The sequence below is a fragment of the Oncorhynchus masou genome, chromosome 14 (assembly GCF_036934945.1).
Source record: "Oncorhynchus masou masou isolate Uvic2021 chromosome 14, UVic_Omas_1.1, whole genome shotgun sequence".
Classification (NCBI taxonomy): Eukaryota; Metazoa; Chordata; class Actinopteri; order Salmoniformes; family Salmonidae; genus Oncorhynchus; species Oncorhynchus masou.
Genome location: NC_088225.1, coordinates 17,607,105 through 17,620,722, shown reverse-complemented (window position 1 = coordinate 17,620,722; position 13,618 = coordinate 17,607,105). Strand labels below are relative to the sequence as shown.

General features: G+C 44.3%; 1 protein-coding gene across 1 annotated transcript in view; it reads right to left on the bottom strand.

Annotated features, from left to right (window-relative positions):
- Positions 1-1,135: 1,135 nt before the first annotated feature.
- Positions 1,136-13,618, bottom strand: part of LOC135554418 (myosin-binding protein C, fast-type-like) — a 51,239-nt gene continuing 38,756 nt past the window's right edge. Inside the window, exons 22-27 of the mRNA XM_064986726.1 lie at positions 12,189-12,384; positions 8,932-9,071; positions 8,562-8,721; positions 5,779-5,915; positions 2,500-2,686; positions 1,136-1,613 (exon numbers count right to left, since the gene is read on the bottom strand). Coding sequence (XP_064842798.1) covers positions 1,573-1,613; positions 2,500-2,686; positions 5,779-5,915; positions 8,562-8,721; positions 8,932-9,071; positions 12,189-12,384 — 861 coding nt within the window. The 3' untranslated portion in view covers positions 1,136-1,572. The remainder of the gene's footprint in view (positions 1,614-2,499; positions 2,687-5,778; positions 5,916-8,561; positions 8,722-8,931; positions 9,072-12,188; positions 12,385-13,618) is intronic.

The following is a 13,618-nucleotide window of genomic DNA, read 5'->3' as shown; positions in this document are numbered from 1 at the left end:
CCCATTACCTACCCTCCACTCCCCATACCCATTACCTACCCTCCACTCCCCATACCCATTACCTACCCTCCACTCCCCATACCCATTATCTAACCTCCACTCACCACACCTATTACCTACCCTACCCTCCACTCCCCATACCCATTACCTACCCTCCACTCCCCATACCCATTACCTACCCTCCACTCCCCATACCCATTACCTAACCTACCCTCCACTCCCCATACCCATTATCTAACCTCCACTCACCACACCTATTACCTACCCTACCCTCCACTCCCCATACCCATTACCTACCCTCCACTCCCCATACCCCCCCCATACATTACCTACCACTCCACTCCCATACCTATTACCTACTCCACTCCCCATACCATACCTATTACCTACCCTCCACTCCCCATACCCATTACCTACCCTCCACTCCCCATACCCATTACCTACCCTCCACTCCCCATACCCATTACCTACCCTCCACTCCCCATACCCATTATCTAACCTCCACTCACCACACCTATTACCTACCCTACCCTACACTACCCATACCTATTACCTACCCTACTCTCCACTCCCCATACCCATTACCTACCCTCCACTCCCCATACCCATTACCTACCCTCCACTCCCCATACCCATTACCTACCCTCCACTCACCATACCTATTACCTACCCTCCACTCACCATACCTATTACCTACCCTCCACTCCCCATACCTATTACCTACCCTCCACTCCCCATACCTATTACCTACCCTCCACTCCCCATACCCATTACCTACCCTCCACTCCCCATACCCATTACCTACCCTCCACTCCCCATACCCATTACCTACCCTCCACTCACCATACCTATTACCTACCCTCCACTCCCCATACCTATTACCTACCCTCCACTCCCCATACCTATTCCCTACCCTCCACTCCCCATACCCATTACCTACCCTCCACTCACCACACCTATTACCTACCCTCCACTCCCCATACCTATTACCTACCCTCCACTCACCACACCTATTACCTACCCTCCACTCACCACACCTATTACCTACCCTCCACTCACCACACCTATTACCTACCCTCCACTCCACCAGCCGTGATAAAGCCGCCCAGGACCTCACACACAACACTGACAATGCTTTGGTAAATGACTGTTTTATGTGTGTTGCACTGACAGGTTCATGTCACAGATAAGAAGAATCCATCTCTGAGCTGTAATATTCAGCCATTATTGAGGTACTCTATTACTTCTCTCAATTAGCTTGTCTCAATGTAGTGGTCTGTTATTATCATAATTCATTCAGTTATTACCGATATGGTATTTGACATGCCACTGGTGAGGATGTGAGAACGAGAGGGATAGAGAGAGAGAAGAAAGAGAGAGAGAGGGATAGAGAGAGAGAGGGATAGAGAGAGAGAGGGAGAAAGAGAGAAAGGGGGAGATAGAGAGAGCATATTTAGAAAACATCACCAGTGTTCCCAGTAATCATATTTATTCACGTCTATCCTGTTATACATAATCCATTATGATTCCTGCAGAACTGTATCCTCTGGTGTTTCTATCGGTCACTGTCGCTCATTTCTTCTCCTCGTCTCCTTCTTTCTTCTCCTTTAAGACTGGGGAGGGCAGAGAGAGAAACTCACCATGAAAGAGAGGCTAGAGGGGGATTATCCTACTTTAACCTCCCTCCTATATATATATATATATACACATTCATACTGAACAAAAATATAAAAGCAACAAAGTGTTGGTCCCATTTTTCTGTTATTACTCTTAAATGTTGTGCACAAATTTGTTTACATCCCTGTTAGTGAGCATTTCTCTTATTACTCTTAAATGTTGTGCACAAATTTGTTTACATCCCTGTTAGTGAGCATTTCTCTTATTACCCTTAAATGTTGTGCACAAATTTGTTTACATCCCTGTTAGTGAGCATTTCTCTTATTACTCTTAAATGTTGTGCACAAATTTGTTTACATCCCTGTTAGTGAGCATTCCTGTAACAAGCCCTTTTGTGGGGAAAAACCTGTCTCCCAAGTGGGTGGGCCTATGCCCTTCCAGTCCCACCCATGGCTGTGCCCCTGCCCAATCATGTGAAATCCATAGATTATGGCCTTATGAATTTATTTAAATTGACTGATTTCCTTCTATGAAGTATAACTTCGTAGATTGTTGTTTATATTTTTGTTCAGTATAATATGATGATTTGTATTCTGTACAACTGCCTGAATCATACACTCACAATCTCTACATTTAATCTTGTTAGGGAAAATTACATACTATCAGAGTGTTCCCAACAAGCGATAATCATAAGTCATAGATTGTGAATCCATGACCAGCTTTGTAATAATGGGTTTAACGGATGATAACTGATGATTAGTTAGGCAACTATTGACTGCCAATAAAAGTCTGTCTCATGCTGAGTATGATAGGAGTTGTAGTGTGTGTGTGTGTTTGTGCATGTCTATGTGTGAATGTGTGACACTGTGTGTGTGCCAGTACCTCGGACTTCCAGCCTGCACTCCACCTCGTCCTCCCCCAGGTCGTTGATGGCTTTACAGGAGTACTTGCCCCCGTCAAACTGGCCGGGCTTCCTGATGTTCAGGGTCAACACCCCCTGGTTGTTCTGCATCAAGAATTTAGGATCCTCCCCAATGATCATCTTGTTCTTCATCCACACTATCTTAGCCTGAGGTGAGGAGAGGACGCAAGAGGGGGGGGGTTAAGAGAGGGGGGACTTTAATTGGGGAACATTTGTCCTTGAAATATACATCACCAACTCACTAGGCAATTTTCCATTGACCCCGGTTTATTCGACAAAAGCAATATCATTGTAACATGTGTAATGGAAAGGCAGATATAGGAGACATTTTCTGAAGAACGATAACATTTCTATCCATTCAACAGGGGTGGATTTTAGTAATTTTTCTTTATTTGTGAAAAAAAATGGAAATTATGTTTTTCAGAATAAATGATGAATGCCTAATCATTTAAGGTACCCAGGGCACGTGATTTCACCGAGTAACTATAAAGCCCCACTCCACATTTAATTCTATACTTACAATAAACATTTTTCCAACTACACTGAACAAAAATATAAAAGCAACATGTAAAGTGTTCATCCCATGTTTCATGATCTGAAATAAAAGATCCCAGAAATGTTCCATATGCACAAAAAGTTTTTCTCGCTCCAATTATGTGCACAGATTTGTTTACGTCCCTGCTAGTGAGCACTTCTCCTTTGCCAAGATAATCCATCCACCTGACAGGTGTGGCATATGAAGAAGCTGATTAAACAGCATGATCCTTATACAGGTGCAATTTTTGCTTAGGACAATAAAAGGCCACTCTAAAATGTGCAGTTTTGTCACAACACAATGGCCACAGATGTCTCAAGTTGTGTGTGCAATTAGCATGCTGACTGCAGGATTGTCCACCAGAGCTGTTGCCAGATAATTTCATGTTCATTTCTCTACCATAAGCCGCCTCCAAAGTCGTTTTAGACCAGCCCAGGACCTCCATATCCGGCTTCTTCACCTGTGGGTGTCACGCCTGCTCCCCCTCCCTGGCTCTCGAGGGCGCCAGGCTACCCGTCATCCTACACACCTGTTACCAACAAGCTGAGCTCATTGGACTCACCTGGACTCCTTCACTTTGTTGATTACCCCCTGTATATCTGTCTGTTCCTTGGTTGTGTTCCCTGTGTCTGCATTATTCCGTATTGTGTTTGTCATATATCCTTGTTTACCCGTGTGCTGATGCTGTTCCTGTCGTGTTCTATATCTGTTCCTGAATAAATGTTTGACTCCCCGTACCTGCTTCTCATCTCCGGCATCAGGTCCTTGCAGTGGGATTGTCTGAGACCAGCCACCCGGGCAGCTGATGAAACTGTGGGTTTGCACAATCAAATAATTTTCCCACAAACTGTCAGAAACCGTCTCAGGGAAGCTCACAGGCGTCCCCGTTTTCCCCAGGGTCTTGACTTGACTGCAGTTTGGCGTCGTAATCGACTTCAGTGGGCAAATGCTCACCTTTGATGGCCACTGGCACGCTGGATAAGTGTGCTCGTCACGGATTAATCCCGGTTTCAACTGTACTGGGCAGATGGTAGACAGTGTGTATGGTGTCGTGTGGGCAAGCGGGTTTGCTGATGTCAACGTTGTGAACAGAGTGCCCCGTGGTGGTGGTTGGGTTATGGTATGGCCAGGCAGGCAGGGTAGCAACCAGTTGGAATAATACTCCAGACAGCCTAACTGACCGCTCGGAGATGTCTGCAAGGTCCTAAAGCAGTTTCCTCGTTTTGTATCACATTCCAATGATCAAACTGTGGGGGACAAAAATGAAAGTTGCGCCCCAATTAAAGTTGCGCCTTTATGGACACGCATAAGCTATGGACAACAAACACAACTGCATTTTATCGATGGCAATTTCAATGCACAGAGACACCGTGACGAGATCCTGAGGCCCATTGCCGTGCCATTCATCCACCGCCATCCCCTCATGTTTCAGCATGATAATGCACGGCCCCATGTCGCAAGGATCTGTACACAATTTTTGGAAGTTATGACATGTCACACATTGAGCATATTTGGGATGCTCTGGATCGAAGTGTATGACAGTGTGTTACAGATCCCAACAATAACCAGTAACTTCACACAGCCATTGAAGAGGAGTGGGACAACATTCCAAAACATTCTGATAAACTCTATGTGAAGTCGATGTGTCGAACTGCATGAGGCAAATGGTGGTCACACCAGATAGTGGCTGATTTTCTGATCCACGCCCCTACTTTTTTTAAAGGTAGATAGTGGCTGATTTTCTGATCCACGCACCTACTTTTTTTTAAAGGTATATGTGACCAACAGATGCATATCTGTATTCCTAGTCATGTGAAATCCATAGATTAGGGCCTGAATTCATTTCAATTTGATTGATTTGACTCAGTAAAATCTTAAATTGTTGCATGTTGAGTTTATATTTTTGTTCAGTGTACAAAAATAATGTTTCTTTGCAGTACATGGATTGTCCTGACTTTCAAGAATGCCTGAATTTGGGCTCCCGAGTGGCACTGCATCGCAGTGCTAGAGGCGTCACTACAGACTCTGGTTCAATTCCAGGCTGTATCACAACCGGCTGTGATTGGAAGTCCCAAAGGGCGGCACACAAATGGCACAGCGCCATCTGGGTTAGGGTTTGGCCGGGGTAGGATGTCATTGTGAATAAGAATTTGTTCTTAACTGACTTTCCTAGTTAAATAAAGGTTAAATAAAATAAATAAATAAAGAATTGCTGTGCCTTGCTTTTCTGGTGGATGCAAGTTTCACCATCCAACTATTTCAGATCTACAGGAGTGCAAGTTTCCCAGTGGCACGGCCAGTGGAGTTTTGTTGGCACATGAGAATGATTAGAATATGGCAAATATTAGTAAATTATTCTATTCCTGCTGGCTTTCGCGGGCTCCTGAAACATGAAACAGATAGGTGGGAGGGGATACAGGTTGTTGACAATTTATTAATGTAAAATTTGACTAAATGGTAATGGAAACACTTCAACCACTACATTTTGTAGATCGTTAAATGGAAAAGCACCCAAGCAGGCAATTGTCGCATCTATTTTCTATGCCAACTTTCTAAATGTTGAAAAGTCACCGGACAAGTTAATGGAAACATAGCTTGTGACATACAAACACACCTTCAAACAGCTTCTTGTTCTCGCTCTCTTAACACACACTCAAACACTTAATTACAGTACTGCCCCCCCCACACACACACACACCCTCACCTTTGGGTAGGCCCGGACAGCACAGCTGATGGCAGTACTGTAGCCTGCAACAACAACCCTGTCCACTAGGGGAGCTGTAAACTTGGGGGAGCTGCTCATGTCCTTCTCTTTGAAGGCTGGTTTGTTGTACTCCAGATCTGAGGGAGGGATATAGATGGGGACTGTGATAGCTGTGTTTATTAGGCTATATAATAACAATATTAATACATGCCATTTAGCAGGTGCTTCTATCCCAAGGGACTGACAGTCATGCGTGCATACATTTTACGTATGGCTGTCCCGGGAATCAAACCCACTATCCTGGCATTACAAACGGCATGCTTTAGCTTTACCAACTGAGCTACAGAGGACCACATGTTGTCTACTATATCTACATACTACATTTGGTTTCGTATAGTATGGTGTAGTGTGGCGGTTCTCAAACTGGGGTTCGCAAGAAGGTTTTGGGGGGAGGGTTGCAAGTTTGAAATGGAATGTGAAAAATATTTCACACATATTTTAAATCGGCTACATAAAGTTTAGCAATCTGCTACGAACACACCTTTGCCAGAACAATTTCATTGAATATTTTCACATTTTAGAAGGTTTGGGTGGCTAGTACTGGCTATATTTCTAAAGATAGCTGTAACACTATAACAGATTTTTTTGACGTATGGGGTGAAGATGAAACATATTCTGATGAATTTATTGCGAGATTTGTGAGGAAGAAAAAGACTACAGACAGACCATGGTTAGGCTGTTACGGTGACTGTATTACGGCCACACCGGCGGTCACGAGTCATGACCACAGTCAAATTCCATGTGACAGTTTAGTCACAGTAACTAGACTTCTCCAAGCTCTGATGCTGCTGATGGTCATTAGTAGTCAACCAAACTTGCTAACTGCCTGGTACTCAGCACTCTATTGTCCTTCTGATCACTCTGACATCAATGCAAATGTAATCGAAAATCAAATCAAAACCCTTCATGAGAGCCCATGAGAAAAGCCCATGCATGAGAAAACAGAGTTTTCACGGCCTCTATTAAAAAGAGGAGGATCCCGTCAGCTTTCTATAGGCTAGGCCTACTATATTTATTTCTCAACTTTCATAATATTAAGCACATTGCTTTACAAAGGGAGTATAACCGACCTGGCTGGCAAGAAAATGAACCACGTGAAAGTCGTCCTCTATTCGCTATTTAAGTGCATAGATGACATGTATTTTCTCCTCCTGCCCGTTCCGACAGGTGAATGATAATGGTACATTCTAAATCAAATACTAATTTCATACATATATTATTTAGAGATTAAAAAAGATTAAATCAAGAATAGTCTGATGGGTGATAATATTAGTCTATCACTTGTGAATGATGTTATCACTTGTGAATGATGCGTTATCACTTGTGAATGATGCGTTATCACTTGTGAATGATGCATTATCACTTGTGAATGATGCGTTATCACTTGTGAATGATGCGTTATCACTTGTGAATGATGTTATCACTTGTGAATGATGCGTTATCACTTGTGAATGATGCGTTATCACTTGTGAATGATGCGTTATCACTTGTGAATGATGTTATCACTTGTGAATGATGTGTTATCACTTGTGAATGATGCGTTATCACTTGTAAATAATGTGTTATCGCTTGTGAATGATGTATTATCACTTGTGAATGATGCGTTATCACTTGTGACTGATGCGTTATCACTTGTGAATGATGCGTTATCACTTGTGAATGATGCGTTATCACTTGTGAATGATGCGTTATCACTTGTGAGTGATGCGTTATCACTTGTGAATGATGCGTTATCACTTGTGAATGATGCATTATCACTTGTGAATGATGCGTTATCACTTGTGAATGATGCGTTATCACTTGTGAATGATGCGTTATCACTTGTGAATGATGCGTTATCACTTGTGAATGATGCGTTATCACTTGTGAATGATGCCCAGCTTGTGTGCAGTAAGGCAAGAAACAGCGCGTGCCTTTTTTTGCTGGCTTTTTCATAGTCGCACACCTCATGTAGCCTGGCCCAAAGCCCTAAATGTTTTGATAAGGTTTGTATCACACAACTAAAGTGGCCAAATAACTTGTTAAAATGAAGCACATGAATCCTCTTTACTACCGGTGTAGAGCCTAACTACATACATAAGCGGCGTGTGAGTTTCAAGTTTGGGGAAGATCATTTTCACCATAAAAATGCACCTTTATAATAAAGCATTACATGCATCATCTCATTTGTAAATGGTGTTTTCCCACTAATTGATTGCATTTTGGTGCGCAGTGCTGCGCTTATAATGTTAAGAAATCGCCTAATAGTTTATCAACATTTTATGCTAAACGTTCTGATCTGTTGCATCAGCCTCAATGCCTTTAAAAGTTTTTGTTGATGCTAGTGGTTGTATTGATTTTGGATCTATCGCATCCCACAACTGTCCCAGACTATGTTTGGAATATTTATTTCTCACACAGAAGAGAATAGGTCAACTTTTGTACTATGGGGGATAGTAGATTGACATACTGTAGGCTAGTGCTCACCCTAACCAGGTAGACCATATGACCCGGCTTGCTCTGGACTCCAGAGAAGTGACATGATATCCCTAGTTGATATTGGCTGCTAATAGCTATGAATGACTTTAATCTCAAAATGCTGGTGTAAAACGGATCTAGATCTTGCCTTTTGAAAGTGCATCACTGTTTATGGCTGTAATGACAGGCTACATTTGCGCAGCGATGGTGTGTGCGTGTTTGCGTGAGCGTGCAGGGGGGTATGGTGTAGTATTGTAGTGTGTTACCTGTTTTTCCTATGATGGCAGTGTTCTTGCTGAAGGCCACCTCTTCGCTCAAGCCACAGATGTTCTCACTGAACACACGGAAGGAGTACTCGTTCCCCATGACCAGGTCAGACGCTGTGCAGCTGGGCCGGCGGTTGTGCTCATACACTGTGAACCAACCCTGACCAGAGAGTGAAGGAGAGGGAGAGAGAGAGAGAAATATGTTTACAGAGAAGTAGAGAGGTTGAAAAAAAGGAGAGGATATGTGGATATATAGAGGCAGATGTTTGAGTACAGAGGACGAGGGTAGAGAAGGCAGAGAAGGAGAGGTGAGGTGGATACACAGTAAAGAAAGAGAGAGCTATAGAGAGATGAGGAGGGAGTTGGAGACCTGGGTCTTCTTGTCAGCCTTCTGGATGGTGTAGCCGGTGATATCAGTGTTGCCTGTGTCTTTGGGGGGCTTCCACTCCAGAGCAGCATTGAAGCCCCACACATCTGTTACCATCACATTTATAGGAGGACCTGGCTTGTCTGTGTGTGTGTGTGTGGGGGGGGGAAAAAGGCACATCTGTGCGTCAGTGAGAAAGAGATCTCTTTTAACAGACAAACAGACAGCGGGAATGGAGCATGTGGAGTGTGTCTCATGTATGTCAGTACTCCAGTATGTTTGTCATTAATCCTGGCCTCTGCCGTGCTGCTGCTGCTGTGACTAAACGTGTGTGGGGGCTGATCTAAGGAGGCTGGGCCCTCTCATTAGCTCACCTCCCAGCAGGGGAAAGGAGACAAAGGCCCCTAATCCCACCCTAATCCCAGTCTACACACCAATAATGCCAATGGAACCCCACTGCATAATCCACCCACCCAGCCATACAGCACCCTGACCCTCACACTAGTGCTAAAGGGAGCAGGAAGGAGGGAAAGAGGGGAGGGAGGGAGCCAAGCGGCGGTACGGTGGCAGTCAGGGCAGGAGGGAAGGATTAAGAGGAGAGGAGAGGAAGACTGGAATCAGCCTCTTTGATGATTCCCTCCGAGGATTAAATGAGGAATTATCATCACATTAAACTCTAGGGTGTCATCCTAGATTTAAGTCATTGCATCCTCCATATTTGACTGAAGGGTAGTGGGGATATGGTGGCTCCATATTTGAGTAAAAAAACATACTAGGTATGGTGACTGAAGGGTGAGTGGGGACATACATGGGCTCCATATTTGACTGTAATAAGACATACATGGTGGCTCCATATTTGACTGTAATAAGTAGTAAAACATACTAGGTATGGTGACTGAAGGGTGAGTGGGGACATACATGGTGGCTCCATATTTGACTGTAATAAGTAGTAAAACATACTAGGTATGGTGACTGAAGGGTGAGTGGGGACATACATGGTGGCTCCATATTTGACTGTAATAAGTAGTAAAACATACTAGGTATGGTGACTGAAGGGTGAGTGGGGACATACATGGTGGCTCCATATTTGACTGTAATAAGTAGTAAAACATACTAGGTATGGTGACTGAAGGGTGAGTGGGGACATACATGGTGGCTCCATATTTGACTGTAATAAGTAGTAAAACATACTAGGTATGGTGACTGAAGGGTGAGTGGGGACATACATGGTGGCTCCATATTTGACTGTAATAAGTAGTAAAACATACTAGGTATGGTGACTGAAGGTAAAACATACTAGGTATGTGAAGGGTGAGTGGTGGCTCCATATTTGACTGTAATAAGTAGTAAAACATACTAGGTATAGTGACTGAAAGGTGGTGGGGACTCTCCATATTTGACTGTAATAAGTAGTAAAACATACTAGGTATAACTGAAGGGTGAGTGGGGACATATGGTTTGACTGAATAAGTAGTAAAACATACTAGGTATGGTGACTGAAGGGTGAGTGGGGACATACATGGTGGCTCCATATTTGACTGTAATAAGTAGTAAAACATACTAGGTATAGTGACTGAAGGGTGAGTGGGGACATACAGTTACAGTGGCAAGGAAAAGTATGCGAACCCTTTGGAATGACCTGGACTTCTGCTTAAACTGGTCATGCAATTTGATCTGATCTTCATCTAACAAAAACACACAAACAGTCTGCTTAAACTAATAACACACAAACAATTATACGTTTTTGTGTCTTTATTGAACACACCGTGTAAACATTCACAATGCAGGGTGGGAAAAGTATGTGAACCCTTGGATTTAATAACTGGTTGACCCTCCTTTGGCAGCAATAACTCCAACCACATGTTTTCTGTAGTTGCGGATCAGACCTGCACAACAGTCAGGAGGAATTTTGGACAATTTCCCTTTACAAAACTGTTTCAGTTCAGCAATATTCTTGGGATGCCTGGTGTGAACTGCTCACTTGAGGTCATGCCACAGCATCTCAATCGGGTTGAGGTCAGAACTCTGACTGGGCCACTCCAGAAGGTGTATTTACTTCTGTGTTTTGGGTCATCGTCCTGTGGCATCCCCCAACTTCTGTTGAGCTTCAATTGGAGGATAGATAGTCTTACATTCTCCTGCAAAGTGTCTCGATAAACCTGGGAATTCATTTTTTGTGTCGATGATAGCAAGCTGTCCAGGCCCTGAGGCAGCAAAGCAGCTCCAAACCATGATGCTCCTTTCACCATACTTTACAGTTGGGATGAGGTTTTGATGTTGATGTGCTGTGCCTTTTTTCTCCACACATGTGTTCCTTCCAAACAACTCAACTTTAGTTTCATCTGTCCACAGGATATTTTGCCAGTAGCACTGTGGAACATCCAGGAGCTCTGTTGCGAACTTCAGACGTGCAGCAATGTTTTTTTTGGACAGCAGTTGCTTCTTCTGTGGTGTCCTCCCATGAACAGTGGTTTACGTATCGTAGACTCGTCAACAAAGATGTTAGCATGTTCCAGAGATTTCTGTAAGTCTTTAGCTGACACTCTAAGATTCATCTTAACCCCATTGAGCATTCTGCACTGTGCTCTTGCAGTCATCTTTGCAGGACTGCCACTTACAGGGAGAGTGGCAACAGTGCTGAACTTTCTCCATTTATAGACAATTTGTCTTACCGTGGACTGATGAACATCAAGGCTTTTAGAGATACTTTTGTAACCCTTTCCAGCTTTATGCAAGTCAACAATTCTTAATCTTGGATCTTCTGAGATCTCTTTTGTTCAAGGCATGATTCACATCAGGCAATGCTTCTTGTGAATAGCAAACTCAAATTTTGTGAGTGTTTTTATAGGGCAGGCCAGCTCTTACCAACGTCTCCAATCTCATCTCAATGATTGTATTCCAGGTTAGCTGACTCCTGACTCCAATTAGCTTTTGGAGAAGTCATTAGCCTAGAGGTTCACATACCTTTCCCAACCTACAAGGCGAATGTTTAAATTATCTACTCAATATAGACAAGAAAAATACAATACTTTGTGTGTTATTAGTTAAAGCAGACTGTGTTTGTCTATTGTTGTGACTTGAATGAAGATCAGATCTAATTGTATGACCAACTGATGCAGAAATCCAGATACATCCGAAGGGTTCACATACGTTTTCTTGTCACTGTACATATGGCCCCCATCCCAAATGGAAACCCTATTGCCTATATAGTGCGCTACTTTTGACCAGAGCCCCTAATGATGTTGGTGCCAGTGACTGACCTACGATCTGGATGTGTATGTCAGCCTTGTCCTGCATGTTGTCTATCTGGACAGACAGGGTGTACGTCCCAGAGTGGTCCCTTTCTGCCGAGCGGATGAACAGGATGGTGTCAAAGTCACTGGTGCGGATGCCCACCGACTTATTCTCCAGCGGCTCACCATCTTTCAACCAGTTGACCACGGGGCGAGGCTTCCCCTGGGGAAACAGAGGGGTGATATGGTCAGTGGTCACTCGCATTAACATCCCTAACCAGAAACCGTGGATTGATGGCAGCATTCGCGTGAAACTGAAAGCGCGAACCACTGCTTTTAATCACGTCAAGGTGACTGGTAATATGACCGAATACAAACAGTGCAGCTATTCCCTCCGTAAGGCTATCAAACAAGCTAAGCATCAGTATAGAGACAAAGTAGAATCTCAATTCAACGGCTCAGACACAAGAGGTATGTGGCAGGGTCTACAGTCAATCACAGACTACAAGAAGAAATCCAGCTCAGTCACGGACCAGGATGTCTTGCTCCCAGGCAGACTAAATAACTTTTTTGCCCGCTTTGAGGACAATACAGTGCCACTGACACGGCCTGCAACGGAAACATGCGGTCTCTCCTTCACTGCAGCCGAGGTGAGTAAAACATTTAAACGTGTTAACCCTCGCAAGGCTGCAGGCCCAGACGGCATCCCCAGCCGCGCCCTCAGAGCATGCGCAGACCAGCTGGCTGGTGTGTTTACGGACATATTCAATCAATCCCTATACCAGTCTGCTGTTCCCACATGCTTCAAGAGGGCCACCATTGTTCCTGTTCCCAAGAAAGCTAAGGTAACTGAGCTAAACGACTACCGCCCCGTAGCACTCACTTCCGTCATCATGAAGTGCTTTGAGAGACTAGTCAAGGACCATATCACCTCCACCCTACCTGACACCCTAGACCCACTCCAATTTGCTTACCGCCCAAATAGGTCCACAGACGATGCAATCTCAACCACACTGCACACTGCCCTAACCCATCTGGACAAGAGGAATACCTATGTGAGAATGCTGTTCATTGACTACAGCTCGGCATTTAACACCATAGTACCCTCCAAGCTCGTCATCAAGCTCGAGACCCTGGGTCTCGACCCCGCCCTGTGCAACTGGGTACTGGACTTCCTGACGGGCCACCCCCAGGTGGTGAGGGTAGGCAACAACATCTCCACCCCGCTGATCCTCAACACTGGGGCCCCACAAGGGTGCGTTCTGAGCCCTCTCCTGTACTCCCTGTTCACCCACGACTGCGCTGCAACGCACGCCTCCAACTCAATCATCAAGTTTGCGGACGACACAACAGTGGTAGACTTGATTACCAACAACGACGAGACGGCCTACAGGGAGGAGGTGAGGGTCCTCGGAGTGTGGTGTCACGACAATAACCTCACACTCAACATCAACAAA